Genomic DNA, 21,444 nt, shown 5'->3' with positions numbered 1-21,444 from the left:
GCTGGGAAATAAATTGTGTGTCTTGTGATACCTATGTAGACACCAGAGAAATCAACATACAAACTATTCCTTATTGTTACATTCTGAATAGAAAATTTGGGAACACTCATTTATTGCCATACACTGAGTTAGACTGCACTTATTTAGTCTAATTATAACAACATATATTGCATGTAGGCAGACTTTTAGAATTACTTTGTACAAGGAATAGGTTGAAAGGCTTGTACCTGGCCACTGACAGAAATATTACCTCCTTCCTGTCTCCCCCACCTCTCCATGAGTAAAAGTGCTCTGCCATGCTATGCTGTTGTACCCTTAAGTTCTGTATAGACCACTGCTTCAGAAACTTTCCCACTGAAGAAGTGGGGAGCCTAGGTGTTTATTTATTCCTGCCTTGGCAAAGAGCTAGAAGCTGTATAAACAGGAAGTATTATGTGATATTTCTCTACTATTGCATTAGGAATATCACACAGAGATTTTCCTTCTCTCTCTTAAGATACCTTTTTGGGAAACAGCTGGAATTCAGTTTTTCAGCTCTGTGCTTTTAATCTGCACCATCATCCTTCCTGGTTTTGCTCTGAGAAAGTAACTCATGCCACAATGCCTGCTTAGGCTGGAATCAAGAACATAAAAAAGCAAAAGAAACCCCAAACTCCAAACCAACCCAAATAACAAATAAATAAACCCCAAACAAATATGAGAAATATATCAGGACTTACCTGGAGACCATTCTTTTGATATTTCATATATGTGACCATGGGCTTACATGCCTTTTATCTTATTATTTCTTGAGGTGATATTCCAAACTAGATCTTCAGCAAACTTAGTTCATGACTTGAGAAAGAAGGTGCTATCTGTAAAATAGCCTGCTACTAAGAAAAGTCAGAACATCCTAGAAGGGGAAAAAAAATTTAGGCATTTCATCAATAAATATGAATTCTGTTCTAAAAGCACCTCTTTTTCACCTGTTGTTTTACTTTCCAGGCTCCTCCTACCTTTACTCTACTGAGCATCCAAACAACAATTTTGATTCCCAACTACATGTTTTAGGGATGAAATTATTTAATCCCTCCCACATAATTTTTCCTGTGGTTTTGGCAATGCTTTTTGAATATGATTTTTTCAAGGTGGTTTTGGGTCTGCACTGATGATGCAAAATACTTTGCTTACTAAAACCATAACTAGGGACTAGACCGCCAGAAGTTTGCTTCTGTATAGGCAAACGTCTATCAGTTGTATCCTATTCCAGCAAAACCATGGAATTTCTAGAAGATGGTAACAGGAACAAGTAGATTATCCTCACATTGAAAAACAAGAAAACAAGTTGGTTTTCAGAGCTGCATATATATGTAGGAATATGTATGTACATGTGTGTATATATATATATATAGTTAACAGAGTGGCAGACAAGTGTACAACAATATCAAAACATGCTTCATCTGCTTCTCCTCTAGACAGGGAATTCCCTCTTCCAACAAGAGTGAGCAACAGCCAGCTTGTTCTCTCTTGAAACACTTGTCTATTTAGACATTAAGCTGGTCCAAAGTGCTTTTCTGTGTCTTTCAGGTATTTTATGGGGTTTGCATGTTGCAATGAGCTCTCTAAATCTTGCCTGAAGATATATCAAAGCATCCTCCAAAGAAAATGCTTAGCTCCTGAGAGATTAGACAAGGGACAGGATATGTCTTCAGAAAACTGTCAGGAGTTGAATTGTATCTATACTGCATCCTTCACAATATGCTTAGCAGTATCAATTTTCTGCCAGGTGAAGTGGACTTGTTACCAGACCAGACACATCCCACATATACATACAGACACTCATATATGTTCTGGCTAGTTCCACCAGTCCCCTGGTGCCTGTGAGCACACGGTTCTGGAAGCAGTAATTAGTCAAAAATGCACAAATTGGTGCTCATAAATCAGGTTATTTTGAATGTGTACTTTTGCAGGCAGATGCAGAGTTTCAGAGTTGTGAAAAAACCACTTGCCAACATAAATAAGCACTTCCAAGTACTTTAGTAGATGGAAAAGACCTTTTATAGTGAATCTTCTAACCTGATGACTACAAAAGACAAAGTTTGCTTTGAGCAAGGAAGAAATTAGACTTCTGTTAAGTCTGTAGCTTCTTTTTTACACCAGGAGAAATATGGTATGCTGAGAAAGGCTCTGCTTTGAAGGTTAAGCTTTAGGAGTGTATGAAAAAGCAGGATGTTTCTTAAACATCAATAGTAACTTCTTTAAAGAAAAATAGGGAAAAAGTTAAGCATCAAGCCACAAATAAGAGGGGAGTTGAGAGCAGCCAGTAATTTTAACTTCCTGCTCTGTATGGTAAGAACAAAAGAAAAAGCAGAGGAGAAACATATTAATTTTACTGAACTAAACTGTTTGCTGTTACTGCATGGCAAACTATCCCTACAGAATTGTGAAAAGGATCAAGGAACCAAACTAGAGAGAGAGCATTATATTAACTTGTTGAACAGCACAACAATATTGGTTAATTGCACTGTCCTTTCAGTGAAAGGTTCTGATCATCAAAATTGAGTTTCTAAATGTTTATCAAAATTGTTGATAGTACCAACTCTTCTCTAGAAAGGCATGGAGTCTATGTACTGAAAGGATCTGAACTAACAAAGTGGTTTGTTGTTTTTCACTGTGTTACTTGATTTTGTTTATAATGCATTATGTCATTAGCGAACACAGATGAAAGCTTCCTAGTGTTAGTGGTTGTGGGAAAATGACTGCAGACCCTGTGGACTGGTAACTTAGAGGAAACTGAGGGGTTATATTCACATTTTAACAGGAGTTATAGCACAGGGTAAATCACAGTTGCTGTTTTCTGCCTGAAATATGGTTGGTGCATGACTTGAAACCTCTTCCATGATGATCCCCCATCACCTGTTAAGGGGGATGGAATGGAGGGTGGAGTGGAGTGGAGGCAACACAGCCAGGCTCTGTCTGTATATTCCTTCAAGTAGTATATTTTTGCAGTCAGATATAATTAGCAACAATCTTCAAACCTTAACCTGTTGCATTTTTTTATTAATAAGAGTGTTTTTCCTAAAATTATTAGTGTGAATCCTTTATGGACACTGGCATTTGGCAGCGGATGACACTCTAATAAAGGGCAAGACCTGCTGAGAGGTTTCTACGTGAGTGGTGTGTTTCCCTAAGACAGTCAAACCACCCTCCACTCCAGCAGGACTGCTCAGTTAAGGATCCCCCTAACTTAACAGGATGCTGACCGTCTGGTCAGGTACAAGTCTTGGCTTTTCTGAGGCACTGACAGACAAATTAAACACGCACTAAGGGACAAATAAGTCTCTCCACACTAAGGGTCGAGGAAGTCTCCCCTTTTCACATGACAGTGGTATTGTTTTAGCGGTAACTAATCTGTCTGACTAATTTTGGACCTTTTGGGGAGGGATTTTTCTTTCTGTTGTATACTAGCATAGAAGTGATGGTGTCCTGCGTATTTCACATACTTGAGAATCAAGTTATATTAGTTTTATTCAGGATGAAAACCCAATCAATGTGGTTTTAACAGCCCATCAGAGAGTAGGTTAGACATTCATGCAATTTGTTTAAATTATGTTGAAAGAAAGTATTTTTCAGTCTCCACAGTAAAAGACCTGTATTTACCTTTTGTATTTAATAAGTATATAATTCTATAAACTAAACTAATGTATATTATGCTAAACTAAACAGTTTCCAAACAATTGCAGTTGTGTTAGAAAACTATGCAGATAAATGAAAATTATTTAATTACAGCACAAACAGGAAAGCTAACAATTTTATAGCATAAGTGTAAACTAAATGTAAATTTTCAATGCCTGTCAGTACAACTTCAAAACATGACTCTCTTTTCAAGGAATAAAGGACAGGTAACCTCTCTAGAAGTTTAAATGATCTTGTGTCTTCAAATCAGGTACTGCCAATTGTGGTTTTCTTCAGTACAGTTATGTCTATGCTTTACCACATTGGATTCATGCAGTGGCTTATTGGAAAGGTATGCATTTTTTCCAATTAGGTGCTCATTTGTCTAGTGTGGGAAATGTTTTAAAAACCTGCAGTGGAGCTGTAGCCTGGAAATAGTTCCAAATGTTACCATTGCAAAATCTTAATTGGCATCACGTAGCACACTCTCCCTCTCTGTCTGCTTTCATTGCTTGTGTCATATTAATTGCTAGATTTGCCTGGCTTGCTTTAATGTTCCTCAGATACTATATTTACTTAAATCTTCTTTTCTGCCTGCCCTTCTCCCAGTCCTCAAAGTGCAGGGTGGAGATTAAATCACAGGCAGTAAATTTCTGCTAAGCATTTCAGTAGCAATTGCATATACCTTCCTATCACAGATAGCCAGATAACATCAAAGTAGGTTCCCCACCTAACTCTCTAAGTGTTCATTTCTGTCAGCATCTATGTCTAGTGCTACCATCTACTATAAGATCAAATCCATTTTCTGTCCTCTCTGTCCAAAAAACCTTATCATATGAGGGAAAAGATCTTCCTCTATGGTGTTAGCTAAAACTAATTTGAATATATTCTTAAATTAAAATTACTTTGTCCTTTATATTCACAGGATTGTTATATAGGCACCATGAACATCACCTGGCTGACATTAGTGTGCTAAAATTCCAGTGAGGCATTTTTAGCCTTAATCTAAATTTCACATTTTTTCCCATCTTATGATCCAAGTGTTTTTGGACAAGAAGATAAGTAATAAAAACACATCAAAGTATCTGTTTTGTTTAATTTAGTTCAACATTTTTATGTCCAGAAGGAAGCTGGAGTACTTTCAGTACTGTTAAATTACTCCTCCTCTGTCTTATTTTAGCATGTAAAAATTACATGAATGTGTTATACCTTAAAGCTGAAATCATTAACTCAGGAAGTATTGTAACATGTCTCTGAACTCTTAGATTGATATGATTAACTCAAGAAGGGCATGGAGCAGGCAGAACAAATTTTTGTTGCTGTTTTTTAAATCATTTTAGGTTGGTTGGATAATGCATGTCTTCATGGGGACAACTCCTGTTGAGTCTCTGGTAGCTGCAGGTAACATATTTGTGGGACAGGTGAGTTGGAGCACAGAAAGCCATGCTAACATGTAACAATATTACAGAATATAGGGAAATTATGCTGCTCATTGAGCATTTGTGTATTAAAAAAAATAAAAATCGCCTCTAAAGCTAGGATTCCACTACAGCAAGGCTGATGACTGATTTCCAAAATTGCAGTATGTTCATATGTTGGTAGTGATGCACAGGAAAGGATTTGGGAAGCAATATGTTTTCCCAACAGAACATAAATGTATAATGATTAAAAAAAAAAAAAAGCATAAATGTAGATGATAGGTCTCCCTCCTAGATTACGAAAAGATAACAGTTTCAGGGTTCTTTTTCAGTTGAAAAGGCAAGTGATATGAAAAGATGGCACTCAAAGCAGGCAAGGGCAGGAGAGAGAGACAGCGAAGAAAACTAAGATCCAGGGCTAGCAGTAAAAGGCCTTATTCACCAAAAGAGTGGACAACATCTAACAGACCACTTTAATGGGAAAAACATTAAACTCACATTTACTACATCTCCCCAAGCTCAAAAGCAATGTAGGCAGATCAACAATTAGCATCCAAGCCCAAATTCACTATTAGCATGATATTTTAGCAGTGGTACATCACCACATCACACTGCTTCAAAATTTAGATTGCATGACGCTGCCTCCAGGATGTACTCACACACATGCCAGAGGAGCATGTTCCACTTAACTAAACAAACATCCTTGTCAGACCTGTGGCTTGTCCGTAAGACAGAACTGGAACAGAATTTCTTGGCAGTTTCATTGTGCCTTTCAGGGAGACAGCAAACCAGCCAGAATTGTCTTCATTCACTTTCTTGGGATAAAAAAGCCCCAGTCTACTGAAATTTGACCACTCTTTAGCATTAGAATTAACTAGGTCAAAGGTGCCTAAGAGAGTATGATGCAGACATTCATTTTCCTGTCCTTAATAAAAGAAATCTTTGGGCTTTTATTAGGGATGTCTTAATTTGGTACTTGTTTTTCACTTCCAGACAGAGTCTCCTCTCCTGGTACGGCCCTACTTACCATACATCACCAAATCTGAACTCCATGCAGTCATGACAGCAGGATTCTCAACTATTGCTGGAAGTGTCTTAGGAGCATATATTTCTTTTGGGGTAAGACAGTGGAAGAGAGCTAGAAAATATATGGTTTATCTGAAGTCTTTTTAGTATTTAGCCCAGCTAAAATGCATTCAAAGTCATTCCCACTGTTTTGTTTTGGTTTTTTTGTAGGAATTAGCCAGAAAAATCCCTGGTCTTTTGACAGCTCATTCTCTTCTTTTCCTTATGAACAATATGAACTTTTAATGACCTCCTGTAGAAAAATCATCCAAACAACAAAAAGAATTTAATTGCATTCCTACATGTTTGTGCATAATATGGTTATCATGGAGTATTTTCTGTCACCTGTAATTCTAGGTTTCCTCCTCCCATCTACTGACTGCTTCTGTCATGTCAGCACCAGCATCCTTAGCTGTCTCCAAATTATTCTGGCCTGAAACTGAAAAACCTCTGGTAACTCTGAGGAGTGGCATACAAATGGCAAAAAGGTAAGCTGATCTAGGTGCTAGTTAATACTACTGCAAAAATGAGATCTGGAAAAACAAATCCTCACACATAAATTTTAGGGGGATTACATAGTAGGTGTGCAAGCAATAAGTTAATTACAGACTAAATACTGCAAATGGTTGATTTATGAATTCAGGTGAGTGTGCTCTGTTACAGTCTAATGCCAAGGACCTGAGCCAAAACTGTAAACTCTCAAAAGAAAGAGGGAAATGCCTACCTGAGCTGACCTGCCAGGAGGTTTTCCCATTTGTAGTGTTGCTGTCTCTTTTCTGTAATGACTGTGCAAATGCAAACACGTAAAAAGCAATCATTTCAGCAACAGCAGCAAATTTGTTGCCCTTCTGCAGGGAGACTTCTCTTGAGAATGACAGGAAAAGCAAAAAGGCTTGTAAGGATCTGTTCCAGAATGGCCCAGTCACTTCTGCAAGGCTGCATGGAGGAAGAGCAGTGACCACTGTCTAATCCTAGCAGTGCTGCAGTTTTGAGATCTGATCCATATCTTGACCAACCTTGAATGTACCAGAATTCAACCTCAGGGCACCACAAGCATACGCTTCAAGTGTCTGCCATGAGGACTGACAGGAAAAGCCTACTTCGCCTCATCACTCCTCTTCATTATTTCCTCTGAGTGTAGAGATATCTTCAGTACTACAATTCTAATCAAGTGCATGTACTTTTTAGTTCTGCTGTTTGTTCTTGAATTCAAAGATGTTCACACTCTGTTTTTCTCTTCATTGGCAAAGTGAATCAAAGAATCTGCTGGAAGCAGCCAGTCAGGGTGCCTCTACCTCCATCGGGCTGGTAGCAAACATCGCCGTGAATGTGATCTCCTTCCTTGCCCTGCTGAGCTTCCTTGACTCAGCACTTTCTTGGGTGGGCAATTTGTTTGACTATCCACAGCTGACCTTTGAGGTATGGTCTCCAGGTTCTTCATGCAGCTGACATACATGCATAATTTGTCTTTCTCAACTTTAAGTCAGTTTTTCGTACTTGTTTTTTGTTTTAACATGATCTAAACCCATATTTTATTTGCATGCTCTGAAAAATTTCTTAATGGTTAAAGTATATTTTTTGCCATGTGAGTATTTCTGTATCTAGTAGCTCACATATAGTTTTCCTCTGTGGTGTTCTTGCACATACCTCAGGGTATGTTTTTACAGTAGAGTTTTTTAGAGTAGCCTAGCACCTGCTTCCTCTGACTAGACAGTGCAGCACAACTGTCAGGTACACACTTGCCAAGCCATTAGCATCTTCTTTGGCTAAACATAAAATGGCTTCAGCGTCAGAATGTTCACTAGGTTCATTTAGATGGGGATGCTGGGGAAAGGCTGGACTTGTCTGAAACCAAACATACTCGATATCAGTTAGTTCTCAATACAATTACAATATAAAACTTCATCCAAATTATTCAACAGAGGAAATGGGTTTCAAACAGGACTTCTGTTTGAGCCTAGGTCAATATGTCATTTTTGACCCAATGCAATCACCTAGTTTCAGTGGTTTGGGCCTTTTTGTTTTGCAAGACCCTAACAAAAGCCCTGTGAGAGATATGGATGTAACTTGTGTTACAGGTGCTTCAAAAGTGAATAGCCACCCATAACAGATATGCCTTCAGCAATACTAAGTTATTACCCTGCTGAGCTTTCACAGATTTTTCACCGCACCCTGGACATGCACAGCTGAGGAAAGTCACAAGTATGCATGCCTCAGGCATACTCATGCAGGAGCTGGTATCTTCAAAACTCCTTGGTGGTGTAAGATTTAGACAGTCCACAAGGAATTGAGACACACAAACATGATGCATGCAGCCAATCTTCCCTTAGGAGAGACATTAACATGTAACCTTTTGTGGGCAGAGAAACCAGACAGAAATAGTAACTGCTTTTAAACCTCCATTACATTCCCTAAGGACAATCTGACCAAACCCTTTCACAGCTGGAGCTTTTTTTTTTTTTCATATAGAAATAAACTATACTATGATAAGGGATTTATTTTTCAATTTACATAAATCTTATAAGCCAGGAAAAATAGGTACAGCTTTAATTGTGTCAGATACACAGCTTTTATGCAGAGACATATCTTTTGTTTACACCAGTTGGAGTCAAATAACCTGATAATTAAGCGTGTTCATTAACACATTTGATTTAATCAGCAGAAGAATTAGAATCCTCAGTTCTCTTATCAGCTCTTTTAGTTCAATCTTCCTTCTTTTCATCAAGCTCCATGCTTAATTTGAAGCCATTATTGAGGGAAAAGAAGGCACAGAAACCTTTGTTTTATTTTAGATATAAAATTATGGACATATATATCAATATTTTGTTCTTAATATTTATCTAGAGTCTGGATTAATGTTTTAAAAGTTACTCAAGCATGCCTGACAATTAAAAACTCTCCCAGAGTTCATGGCAGCAAAAATTCAAGGCAAATTTACCTCTGCTAAAATAAAACCATTCTTAAGTTTAGAAAACGTACTGCCTGCTATTGTTCTTTGATCATGTCTTGTGACCTGCTTTTTCTTTTGCATTCTGCAGAACATTTGTGCTTATGTCTTCATGCCATTCTCTTTCATGATGGGAGTAGACTGGGAAGACAGTTTTATTGTTGGTGGACTACTAGGTTACAAAACTTTCTTCAATGAATTTTTGGCTTATGAGCGCCTTTCCAAACTGATTCAAAATCGAGAAAAGGGTGGAAGCATGTACATTAATGGTGTGAAACAGTATATGTCAGTAAGTAACACTTTCTGTTCTACAGATTTATTTGATCAAATACTTCAATGTTGAAACTCAGCTTATTTTTAATATGGGCATAAGATGGTTGCATATTACTCTAAGATGTGTCTTTGAGCAACAGAGTTCAATTATGAACATGCAGCATCACTCTGTGCAGTTGCCACGACTGTCATTGCCCTTAGCTGTCTTGAACAAGCATAGAAACAGAAGGTTGTAGGTTTGGAGAACATACAGTGTCCCACAGGATAGCACACTTAAGACAGAGGCTGTCTTCAAGGCACATTTCGTCTTACCTGATCCTCAGCACTTCTCTATGAGCTACTCTCCCAAGAACACCTTAAGGAAGAACTTGAGGATCCTCCTGCCCTCAGAGGTTTGTCCAAGCATTAAACTTGAAGAGAGGCATCCAGCAAGCTCTAGCAGGTGGCATTACTGGCACACCCTTGCTGTAGGCTATTATTCCCTCTGCAAAGGGCAGTAATAAGACATGCAGTGCATGGCATACAGAGTCCAACCAGTCTGTCCCAACTGAGCTTTCCTGCCTCATCCCACCTCTCATTCACAGTTAACCCAACAGACGTGTAGCTCCCACTACAGTGCCCTGAGGAAGGCAATGCTGAGGACATCTTTGCAACACATCTTGTATGTGTGCACAGGGGCAAAGGTCATTCAGTGATCAAAGCTGACCTTTGCAGACATAACTGCTCCATTATCTACTATTCACATGTACAGCATATGCTGAAGTTGTCCTGAGCACGGCAACAAAAAACGTTATATCCAACTTTACACCTCTATTGATCCTTCTTTCTCAAATCAAGACTGATTGCCACTGTAGAGAAACCCACCCTGAACTAGGAAGTATTTTGTACAGCTCTTATTTGCTTCTTTGAATTAGATGGGATGCTGTGGATTGATACCTCTTATATTAGAAACCAAAACCAAATTCTTGACCACTTGCATTCCTGATTAACTGAACATATTTCACATGTGGCTGTAGAAAGCCAGATGGTATAAATATTCACACTCTTGCCTGAGCATCCATTACCAGTGTTCCTGAAATTCCTGGCAGTAGAATCTTGGGCTAGAATGATCTTTGATGTGCCCAGCTATAGCTGTGCTTCCTTCTACTACATGAATATGACACTGAATTCCTGCATGACTGAATAAGGATTTTTCAGTATGGAATACAGCCTTAAAACACAGACCCTAGGAACTCTATTTCACTTTCCCCCTCTCCCCCCATGTCATCCAGAACCTTCACATTCATTTCTAATACCTATAAAGAGCTGTATTAGCTTCCATGGTAAAAAGCATTGAGAAACATAAACAATTTTGATTCATAATGCTGGTAAAAATTGGCTGGAAACCATTATAATTACAGCACAACAGTTCAAATAAGGGTGTGCTTGGCTTCCATTTTTAATTTCTGTTCAGCTTCAGAGCTCTCTAATTCATCCACACACAGATATTCACTCAGACTGAGCAAACAAGTGTCTTCACCTGAGTCATTAATTACATTGCTTCCTGTTTTCAGAGCTAGGAAAGTGCAAATGAAAGCAGGGAAATCAGAGTACACAGAGCTTTTTCTAGGAAAAGCTGGTAGAGAGGGTACTTGAAAAACATTTTCCTGCATTTGTACAGATTGATTGGAAGTATCTACAAATTGCTGTTCATAAAAGAGGAATTAAACCAGAGAAACTTCTAATAAACAGGAAACCTGCTAGAACATTCACTAATTTTCAGCTTGAACCTAAACCACAGTAAATAGGAATTCAGAGCTGCCAGGGGAACAAAAATCCATTTGCTGAGATATGTTGCCTCCTTTCTCCAAATGTTTGAACTACATTTGTTTGAAAGCTTGCAAAGTTTGTAGCCTGATTTCACCTAAAGTAATTTTTTGTCCTGTGAGGGGTCCCTCCACAGAGGCAAAGGCCAACCTTGTCTCTGTTCTGAGGTCCAGGCTTAGTTGGTGTTATCCAAGGGGAGAAAGGCGGCAGAAGTCAGTATGGAAAGAGGTTGTTAAAGGGGATTCCAAATTCATAATGTACCTCTCTGCCTGTCAACACATTAGTGTATCCTCTTCCTAAGGGACCAATTTGCCTTCTTTGCACAGGGTGCAGCATGCAAGAAGCAGCTTCATATGTAGAGCCCTCTGATTCTTTAGGGACAAAAAAAGTTGGGGATACATAACAAAACTTGAGGTTCAAAAGAGTTTTATAGAGGCATCCAGCTGTGAAAAACAAGTTGAGTTATAGCACTCTGACTCATACCTTCAGAAAAGAGCAGCTAAATTGCCACTAGTAAGATAAGATTTTTTTTTTTTTTGTCTTTAATTACTAGTACTCACTTCAAAAAGGCACAATAATATATGTGAAAGATAAAATCATCACATGGTTTGTGAATCCTCACATGGGCTGTGGGTGTAAAGGCCTGTGACTTTCAGAAGGGAACAAGTCTACCTTTCTAAAAGACACACCTTGGGCAGCAACCAAGCAAAATATTTTTGTACTCAGAGCCAGGAAGCCATGTTTTCAAACCTTTAAATCCCAATGAGCTCTTTCAAACCACTCAGAGGTGTGTCTTTGCTTTTCAGGTTCGCTCTGAAGTCATCGCCACCTATGCTCTCTGTGGATTTGCCAACTTCGGCTCCCTGGGACTGGTAATAGGAGGCCTGAGTAAGAACCACTTTCACAGACAATTTATTTGTTGAGCAAATCCCAAAGAAAGCACCCAAAGGAACAGGCTGGGAGTGAAGCTTAGTAGCATTAGGGGCTGAGCATTGCTGGCACTCAGCTGTAAATGGAAGGGCATCCAGAAGGGGACAGGGTTTGGTGTGGAGGTACTGGGAGAGGTGCTGAAGGCAAGGGGTGAGGGACCAAGCCCTTCTGATAGCCTTCCCCATTTAGACCTCAAACATACTACTACCCATGAGCTTCAGGAGCAGCAGATCAACTCCATAGCATGTTGCTATGAAAGATGAATGCTGGTTTGAAAGATGAATGCTGGTTTGAAAGATGAATTTGGCTATTTCCCATAAAAATATCACAGATGTGCAGTAGGCTTATAGGGAAATAATAAAAAAAAAAAAAAAAAGAGGTTTTCATATCTCAATGGAAAAAGAAAAATTGAAAAAACATCTGAGTTTCTCACTAGGCAACCAGAATTGCTGGCAGTCCTCTTTACCCTGAAGCCACAGTGGGCTCTGCAGTGCCAACAGTGGGGCAGCACAGAGGAGCAAGACCCAGCCACGGGGCCAGACTCTTCTGAAGGGCACAATCATCCAGCACAGACATGCAAACTTCCAAAGGAAACAAAATTAACCATTTTATGGATAAGCCACCCTCTTAACAGAGAGAGCCAACACTAGCACTTGGCCTTCAAATAACCCACTAAAAAATGTCCCATTTTTCCTCCATGTTTCCCTTAGCTTAAACAGCAGAGTGGGACTCCTGAGGGGCAAAAGCTGGCTTGTATGTATTTCTGTTTGACATACAATTTGTTTTCCTTTCTAGCAAGCATTGCTCCCTCAAAAAAGCAGGAAATAGCTGATGGTGCTTTCAGGGCAATGATTGCGGGAACTGCAGCCTGTTTCATGACAGCCTGTGTCGCAGGTACCGTGCTTGGGTTTGGTGTCCCCTACCATCAGTGATCACCACGTGTCGGTGCACCACCACCACACCATAACTGCCTGGGCTGCCCCTGTCACTCAAACACAAGTGATTTTGTGCTTGGTGGAATTAAAAGTTAATATGAGACAGCAGGTTCTTGAAAACTAGAATATGAAAAGATGTAAAGATTTTAGTTCGTCCATTATGTCTGTGTTTTTGGGAGGGGGGTATGGTGTTTTAATGGGAGAATTTTTTTGTTGGTTTTTTTTTAGTTAGTTTGTTTGTCTGTCCAGAACACATGACTCATAAACAAAGCAAGTTATAGATGAATTACAGTCCCTCCTCCACACCACTAGACAGGGGAATAGAGAACTGATTCTGGAAAAGGAATAGAAAAGTGGGATGAAAGAGTGTAAAAGAGAAAAGCTCAACAACTCCTTGTCATAATGTTGATATTTTGAGTGGATATTATTTCCATAGAGCACTTAGGCTCATGAAATGCTCCTAATATTTCTCCACAGTTGACCTTATTTTCAAAATTTCAGCTTCAATCTGAGTGAAGAATCACAATACAACAGTCATTTTAGGAAGTAAATTAAAAAGAACGAATTAATTATTCAAAAGATTAATTAATTTCTATGTTTCAGTAGGTAAAAGTTATCCTCAGTATTTCACAATCCCTTTTCCAGCTCTCTTTCCTTAACATGTGATAGACAAAACTTTATGATGAAGGTTAAAGCGCTTATATTTCAGTAATGAAGAATGATCTTGGTACTTTATGTAGCTAAAACCACTATGCCTGTTTCTACTGCAAGCTCTCTATGCCTTTGTGTTCTTGGTAGCAACAGAAACACAGACATTTTAAGGATAAGCCCACACTATTTTCTGAAGGCTATACAACCAGCACACCTGAAATTACATTAGTCTCACAGCCATCCATAATATTTTAATACATGACACGACTCTGAGGATAACTGATTCCTGGTTCCTGCATAACTGAGGAACCAGGAAACCCTATTAAAATGTGTCATTTCACAATTCTGATCTTAAGAATAATATTGTGAACAGCCACTGGGAAAATCTCTCCAAAATAATAGAATCTGCTTTGGAAAGAAAATTGCATTCCACCCACTCCTGCCATGGCAAATGCTTTCCTTACGCTCAGGAGTAAGTAGAAAAACCAAGTAATTTCTATTACCCAGTTACGATAAGAGCATATTAAAAATATGTCCAAGTTCCACAACATTACATATAGAAGGAGCTATCACCTTCATACTTTCGTGTCTCCATTACTCTAATGAATAATTACATGAGTATTTGCAGGAATTTTTAGAGAATATCTAGCAAAGCAAACTCAATTTCAAACAAAACAAGAGGTTCTGTGTTTACTTGCATGTCTATAAAGGCAGCATAGCTTCATTTTAGTTAATGAAAACACACTGATCAAGCAGCGAGAAAGGCATTATTACACAGTATTGATATCATTAAAAGGGGCAGAAAACCAAAATTACCTAAGCGCAACAGGTTGCTGTAGTTTAATTTCTGCATATAAAAAGTAAATAAATTGTTGTGGTTGCTCCTTAATTCAGTTCTTTAAAATGACTCAGATTAGAATTCCCACAGTTCAGAGGTCTTGACCTTGTACCTTTAGCCACCTCAGATGGTGATTTTGCATCAGCCAGGATTGCTCATTTGGTCATGACCCCATGACTCACATTCTCAAGCCTTATCTTCCTCTCCATTACTCATTAAGAAAATTGCAACTTACTTCACAGGGATGCTGACTGTCCCTGGTCTTGAAGTTCCTTGCCACATCTTATTAGGAAATGCTTCCAACTTCACGGATTTCCCTGCAAACAGCACAGAGCTGGTTGAATGTTGCAAGCATCTCTTCAACAGGTATTGAGAACCCTTTATCCTCTGAGAGTAAAATTTAGGGATCTCATATGGTCTCCGAAAATGTAATTTATTTTTATTTTTTTGTATTTGGGTTTTTTCTTTGGCATTTGTTTTCAGTGGACTAACATGTTTTAGAAGAATGACTGTTCCAGTGCTGTTGATTGTTTTGCTCTTCTTGGGGTATTTTTCTGTTGTGTGACAAACACCTACAGAACCAACAAACAATTCAAAATAACTTTGTTGAAACCTCCTCATGAGAGGAGGGTCAAGCACTGATCTCTTCTCTATGGTGACCAGTGAGAGGAACTGAGGGAATGGCCTGAAATAGTGTCAGGGGAGGAATATCAGAAAGAGGTTCTTCCCTCAGAGGATGGAACAGGCTCCCCTGGGAAGTGGTCACAGCATGAAGCCTGACAGAGTTCAAGAATCATTTGGACAATGCTCTCAGGCACATGGTGTGATTCCTGGGTCTGGTGCTGTGCAGGGCCAGGAGCTGGACTCAATGGTTCTTGGTTTATCTGAAATACTAACAAAAAAAAATAAAAATATTTGAACTAATATGTTAATCTAGTATTTGAGGATAGGAATAGCTGAAAAAAAGTCAGGAGCCTTTTCCTCCCTTCCCTCTTCTATCTGTGACTGAAACAGACCTGTTTACATAGAAAACTTTACATACATTTGAAGTAGAAAAATATTTCAAGATAAATTGTATTTCACAACTCTCTATCCAAGGAAAAGAAAGAAATACTAATATTAAATAAAGAATATATTCAGATGTACTCAACACAATTTCACAAGGAATCAAAGGTCTATTATCAGCACACTAGGGAGTTATACCAGGGACATGAGGACTTTATACAGAAAACCAGAAATTATCCTGATAAAAACAGAGAACATCTGGACATGGCACTGGGCTGGTGTTTGGAAAGTCTTCTCTCTGTTTTGTTTCTCATGAAAATTTTAACACATCTAAAGCTGCTTTGGAGAAAGTGTGTGTTCCCATGTGCATGTGAGTGTGTGTATATACATATACTGCAGAGAGAGATTCCCATGACAAAATTCTGTGATTCTGTGAAAATAAGTTTTATCTGATTTCTGCTTTATTTCCTTCCCCAGTGCAAATCATTCAGAGGAGATCTTTCCTGGAGGAAACTACAGTCTGAATTCCTGGAAAGTGTGTTGCCAAATACCGAGTCAACCTGCTTTTCATTGCCCTTAGGTTAAGTTTTCATTTTTTTGACAGCATAAATCATATATGAACTGTGTTCCATGGAAGAAAGGAAATAAAGAATTTCCTTTGCTACAAGTGTGAATTTTCCCCATGCAATCTCTTACCAGCCCAATTCCTCTGACTTGCTCAGAATTATTTATAAATTAAACAAGGATAAAGAGAAGATACGTCTTGCTGCAGAAGAACATTTCTAAGCCTGATTCTCCCACCCTGAAACTAACTAATTTAACTAACTAATTTTCAAGATTAAACTGCTATAGGCATGGAGAAAATCAGATTCAGAAGATTTGGCTGCCACTTACAAAAAGCTATGAACTAGAAATAATATTTGGAGTTGCCATCAATTTCTAATAGTATTTCTGCCCTTTTTGATGGCAAAGAAGTCTTTATTGCATAAAGAGAAATGACTACTCAGAAATCTGCATTTTCTGCAGAGATAGCTATATTTATACACACACACACACACACACACATATATATATACACACACATATATAAATACATACATATATATATTCCTACCTATATCTAGGTAGCTATAGCTGCAAATGAACTGATCTGAAAACCTGTTCTACCTCATCAGCTTTGCCATTGAAACACCCAGCCTGGGGGCTAGCCACTCTATGCCACAGCCTACCTCCTCCTCTTGCCCACAGGAGAGTGCAGGAGGTTGGTCCCTATTTAGAGTTAACTCATATGAATGAAAATGTCCAGCATCCCAAGTAAAGTTTCCTGTATTCTTCTAAACCTATGTTTTTAACCGCTGAAAATTGATCCTGGAGTCATCAAACAGGAACCTTTACACACATTTGACCATTATCAAATGCTGGAAGAATCAGGTCCATACCATGACTATTCCCTGTCAAGCAAATTTAAGGTAGGAGACCTCTACAGGAGGTAGAAAAGAAGAAGAAGAAAGTATATTATAATTTTAAGCTTCAGAACTTTCATGGACTCAAAAACTGATAAATTCTGTGAAGAAATAGGGAGAGATAGAGATGGAGAGAGAGCGATTGCTATCCTATGACATCATTAATGCTAAAGACTTGGGAAAAAAGGTCAGAATTAAAGTACAGGAACATCAGAAAATTCTGACATGTTCTGCAAATAAAAATTGTGCAGATGGTCTATTCAGGTAAAGCAATTACTAACTTTTCAATCTTCCAATAATTGCTGCAGAATCTTTTCCAGGAAATCCAAGTTCATTAACTTAGACAGCTGCCAGTACAGCTATTTCCAGGGGTTATTTATTTGAACTTACTGTGAAAGTGCTAGCTTCCTGTAAAGCTCAGTTTATTAACTTAATCTCCAGAAAAGTTATAAATGTCAGTATTGCTAGTACTTGTGGAGTTTTACCTCTGCTTTTATATTGCTAGGTGTTTTTCTTTGGTCTCATCCACCTAGGTTTAGGAGACTGTATGTCATCTTCCATTTTCAGTGATTTTAAAGGATGTTGATAATTCTGATTAGTCCAAATATGTGATCATACATTTAATATGAACCCAACCTAAAGAAAATGCATGGATTTGATCCAGCATGCTGGTTATAGCAGGGGTTAGATTTCAAATAAGTTCAGAGCCTGAAATAAATATATTATTTCAAGGAAAATTAATCAGAAGCATTATCTCTCATTGTCTCAAAGAGCACTCCCCACGTGTTCTGTTTACAAATCATCACTGGCACTCTCTCTCTTTGCTACTCCCTACCATGCTCTATTTAATATCAGTCTTTTGAAATGGCTGCTCTTTACATTTCACAATTGCATGCTGGGTAAAAGGGCTAATTGGGCTAGTAAATATAATCATGTATAAACTGCTAAAAAAGCCTTTCATATAGCTGAATTTAGCAGCCTTCCTCCCATAGAAGAGATGTGGTGTGTTTCTTTTCAGGACTCCTCTATAGCTGGATTAGATAGGAAGCAATTTTTGCAGAGTATATATGATATTTCTCTACATCTGCTCAAGGAGGTTGCCCACCTAGTTTGATGATGGCTTAATCAACAGACATTATGTGGGACATTACATCTTAACTATAACAAAAAGAGAAGTGAAAACAGGAGGGGATTTCTACAAAGTACCATATATGTACCAGTGAGTACTTTACCTGTCCTTGTGATGGTGCTAGGAGTCCAGTGTAGAGCTCTTTGTGTTTCTCTCAACATGAAAGTGGAGTAGTGCATTTCACCAGCTTGGACCCTGAACTATCAGTGCCCAGGAACACATTTCTGACAATATCAGCAGCAACAAATCTGCATTACAGACCTTGAAAGAGGTATTGATTTAATCAAATGCTTGCTAGCACCTGTGATGGGTTTACCTTGTGGTGGGATGGATGCCAGGTACCATCAAAATTGCTCTATCCTTCTCCTCTGGTGTACAGGTGAGAGAAGAGCCAATTAAAAGCGTATGGCTTGAGATGAGGACAGGGAGAGATCACTCATCAAGTTCATCTTAGGCAAAACTGACTCGCCTTGGGGAAGATTAATTTATTGCTGATCAATTCAGAGTACGTTACAGGGAAATGAAACCAAATCTTTAAAACCCTCTCCTTGACCTCCCCCTGCCTTGTGATCAGCTATACCTGTGATGTTCTTTACTTCCATCCCCACCACCCAGCAACCCAGACTGATGAGGAACCGGGGTTGTGGTCAGTTCATTGTATGTTGTCTCTACCCATCCTCTCTCAGGAAGAGGAATCCTCACAGTCCTCCCCTGTTCCATTGTGGGATCCCTACTGTAGCAGACAGTCCTCCACAAACTTCTCCAGTGTGAATCCTTTGAGTCCTTCCATCAGCTGCAATTTTTCATGAACTGGTCCAGCATGTGTCCCTTCCATGGGGTGCAGTCCTTCAGGAGCACACTGTTTCAGTGTTAGACCCCAACAGGGTCACAAGTCCTTCCAGCAAACCTGCTCCAGTGTGGACTTCTCTCTCCACAGGCTATCAGGACCCTGCTCTAGCACCAACTCCTCTTTCCATGGGGCTATGGGTATTACCAGAAACCTGTTCCAATGTGGGCTTCCCACAGGGTCACAGCTTCCTTTGAGCATCCATCTGGTCTTTGGTGGGTCTGTTCTGCATGCTGCAAGTTGATCTCTGCTTTCCCATGGACCTCCATGAGCTGCAAGGGCAGAGCTGCCTCACCATGGGCTGAACTTCAGGCAAATCTCAGCTCTACCTGGACCAGCTCCTGCCCCTTCTCCACTGACCTGGGAGACTTTCTCTCACATTTTCTCACTGTTATCTTTTGCCTGCTTCTGCAGCAGGTTTTTTCCCCTTTCTTAAATACACAGGGCACTACCACTGTCATTGGTGGGCTCAGTTTGGCCAGTGGCAAGTCCATCTTTAAGCCAGCTGGCATTGGCTCCATTGGACACTGAGGAAGCTTCCAGTAACTTCACAAAGAAGGCACCCTGTAGCACACTCCCCTCTCTCCCTCCACTACCAAAACATGGCCACATAAACCCAGTACACACTTCACCTATAGGCTTAAAGATGTAAATGAACATGTTTTCAATCCATAAATAATAGATGAAGTCCATGTGGAGGTAACTGCTTCAAAGGTCTTGCAAAAAAGAGCGTTTAACTTTCAAATTATCAGAACGGCAGTGCACAATAGGTTAGAACTAATGAAGGTGACAAGTGAATGAAGCATTAGTGGCATGACTCAATTTCTCACCCTCACAAGCTACCCACTGGATGTCAGTACATATCTAATAGCTTTGTGCTGTAGCTTTTGCAGGGTGTTAGTCACTAAAAGTCACTGCTAATAATTCCAGGAAAACTTTTACGCAGTTTTGTGTGCAAGAGTTCCAGGAAATCTACTGTATAGCCCTTATCATGCTCAGAACACGTACAATCAATGGAAATTGCCCTAAAAGTAAGACAAAGTTTTTTCTCAACCAATTTAGAAAAGTGCTGAAATATGTAAATTAGGGATGTCTGGCAGGTAACAGGAATATTTCTATTTTAATTGGCTGAGATGAGAGGCAGATGGAAAAAACAAGGACATTTTAGAAACAAGCTTTTTTCAATTCTACATATTACAGCAGCCATTGAAACCTATATACCTTTGTGAACAAATGAATAGTTGACTCTATGTTGTGATTTAACTGGCAGGCAGCTAAACACAACCCAGTCACTTGATCACTCCCTGCTGCTAGCTGGGACAGGGAAGAGAATTCAAAGCAAAACAAAAGTAAAATTTGTGGGTTGAGGTAAAGACAGTTGGAGGCAATAATAGTAATAATAATAACAATAAAATACAGAAGTGATACATAAGGCAATTGTTTTCTATCCACTGACTACTGACTGCTCAGCCCTAGGCTGCAGCCCCTAGCCAGCCTTCCCTCCCAGTTTATAGACTGAGCATCACACAATATAGCATGGAATATCCTTTCAAACAATTTGAGTCTGCTGTGCTCTGTGTGTGTCATGGATTAGGAATGGTACTCCCCAGTACAGTGCTCTCACTGAGGCCCTCCAAAACCACACCACAAATCGCTCTCTTCCCCTCTTGCTCCCCCTTCCCCCTGTGAGTGGCTGGAGAGCAGGCACAAAAAGTGAAGATCATGGGCTGAGAAAAGAACAACTTACTGGAAACATCAATGAGATAAGAAAACAAGCATTAACAGCAGCAATACAAAGAGCAAAAATGTACAAAAGAGAGGGAGAGTGATTCATGTGCAAAAATGCTGTTACCACAGAGCTCAGCCTGACTGCAGCCATACCACCAACTGCTCTGTCAGTGTCAGAACCAGAATCACCCAACGTTTCTCTCTGTGGAAATCAGCATTAGCCTACTGCTCCTCACGCCCATGCTTATTCAACCCAAAGGAACCCCTTCACCTCAGCAGAGACTCCCTTCCTCTCTCCCTAAGCAGTGATGTGAGGTGGTATAGAATAACAAATTGGTATAGAGTAACTGCCAGGTCCTGACCACACCCTGTCCTGGGTACAGCCAAAATGAACTCTGTCCTGTCTGGAACCAGGACCATTTTCTTGTGCTCTGCCCCCGCCTATTCACTGTTGGGGTGGTATGAGAAGCTTAAGTCCTTAACTTAGGATAAGTACTACACTAATTGGTGTTACCAACATAATTTTCATCCTAAATCCAAAACACAGCACTTAACCACCTACTAGGAAGAGAAACAATCCTATCCCAGCCAAACTAAGAGTCAGAGGCATGTTCTACACAGCAAGTTACAGAGTCAAATCAGCATTCTCCAAATCAGGAGAACTTCTCTTACAAAAGGCATGAATAGAGAGAGGCAAGATGCCAAGGATACAGTATATTAATCCCAGTTCTTCTATAGAGTGAAACTGTTTTTGT

The 21,444-nt window shown here is 39.4% G+C and overlaps 1 protein-coding gene across 2 annotated transcripts in view; it reads left to right on the top strand.

Annotated features, from left to right (window-relative positions):
- The window catches only part of SLC28A3 (solute carrier family 28 member 3), a 38,430-nt gene extending 20,718 nt beyond the window's left edge, over nucleotides 1-17,712 (top strand). For both annotated transcript variants that reach the window (XM_015652152.3, XM_015652154.3), the window contains 10 exons: nucleotides 3,926-4,006; nucleotides 4,995-5,075; nucleotides 6,066-6,191; nucleotides 6,495-6,625; nucleotides 7,388-7,556; nucleotides 9,176-9,373; nucleotides 11,970-12,051; nucleotides 12,889-12,987; nucleotides 14,760-14,883; nucleotides 16,000-17,712. In XM_015652152.3, the coding sequence (XP_015507638.1) occupies nucleotides 3,926-4,006; nucleotides 4,995-5,075; nucleotides 6,066-6,191; nucleotides 6,495-6,625; nucleotides 7,388-7,556; nucleotides 9,176-9,373; nucleotides 11,970-12,051; nucleotides 12,889-12,987; nucleotides 14,760-14,883; nucleotides 16,000-16,102 (1,194 nt within the window). In that variant the 3' untranslated portion in view covers nucleotides 16,103-17,712. The remainder of the gene's footprint in view (nucleotides 1-3,925; nucleotides 4,007-4,994; nucleotides 5,076-6,065; nucleotides 6,192-6,494; nucleotides 6,626-7,387; nucleotides 7,557-9,175; nucleotides 9,374-11,969; nucleotides 12,052-12,888; nucleotides 12,988-14,759; nucleotides 14,884-15,999) is intronic.
- The last annotated feature ends 3,732 nt before the right edge of the window (nucleotides 17,713-21,444 follow it).

Source organism: Parus major, chromosome Z (genome assembly GCF_001522545.3).
Source record: "Parus major isolate Abel chromosome Z, Parus_major1.1, whole genome shotgun sequence".
Lineage (NCBI taxonomy): Eukaryota > Metazoa > Chordata > Aves > Passeriformes > Paridae > Parus > Parus major.
This window is presented reverse-complemented; position numbering and strand designations above follow the sequence as displayed.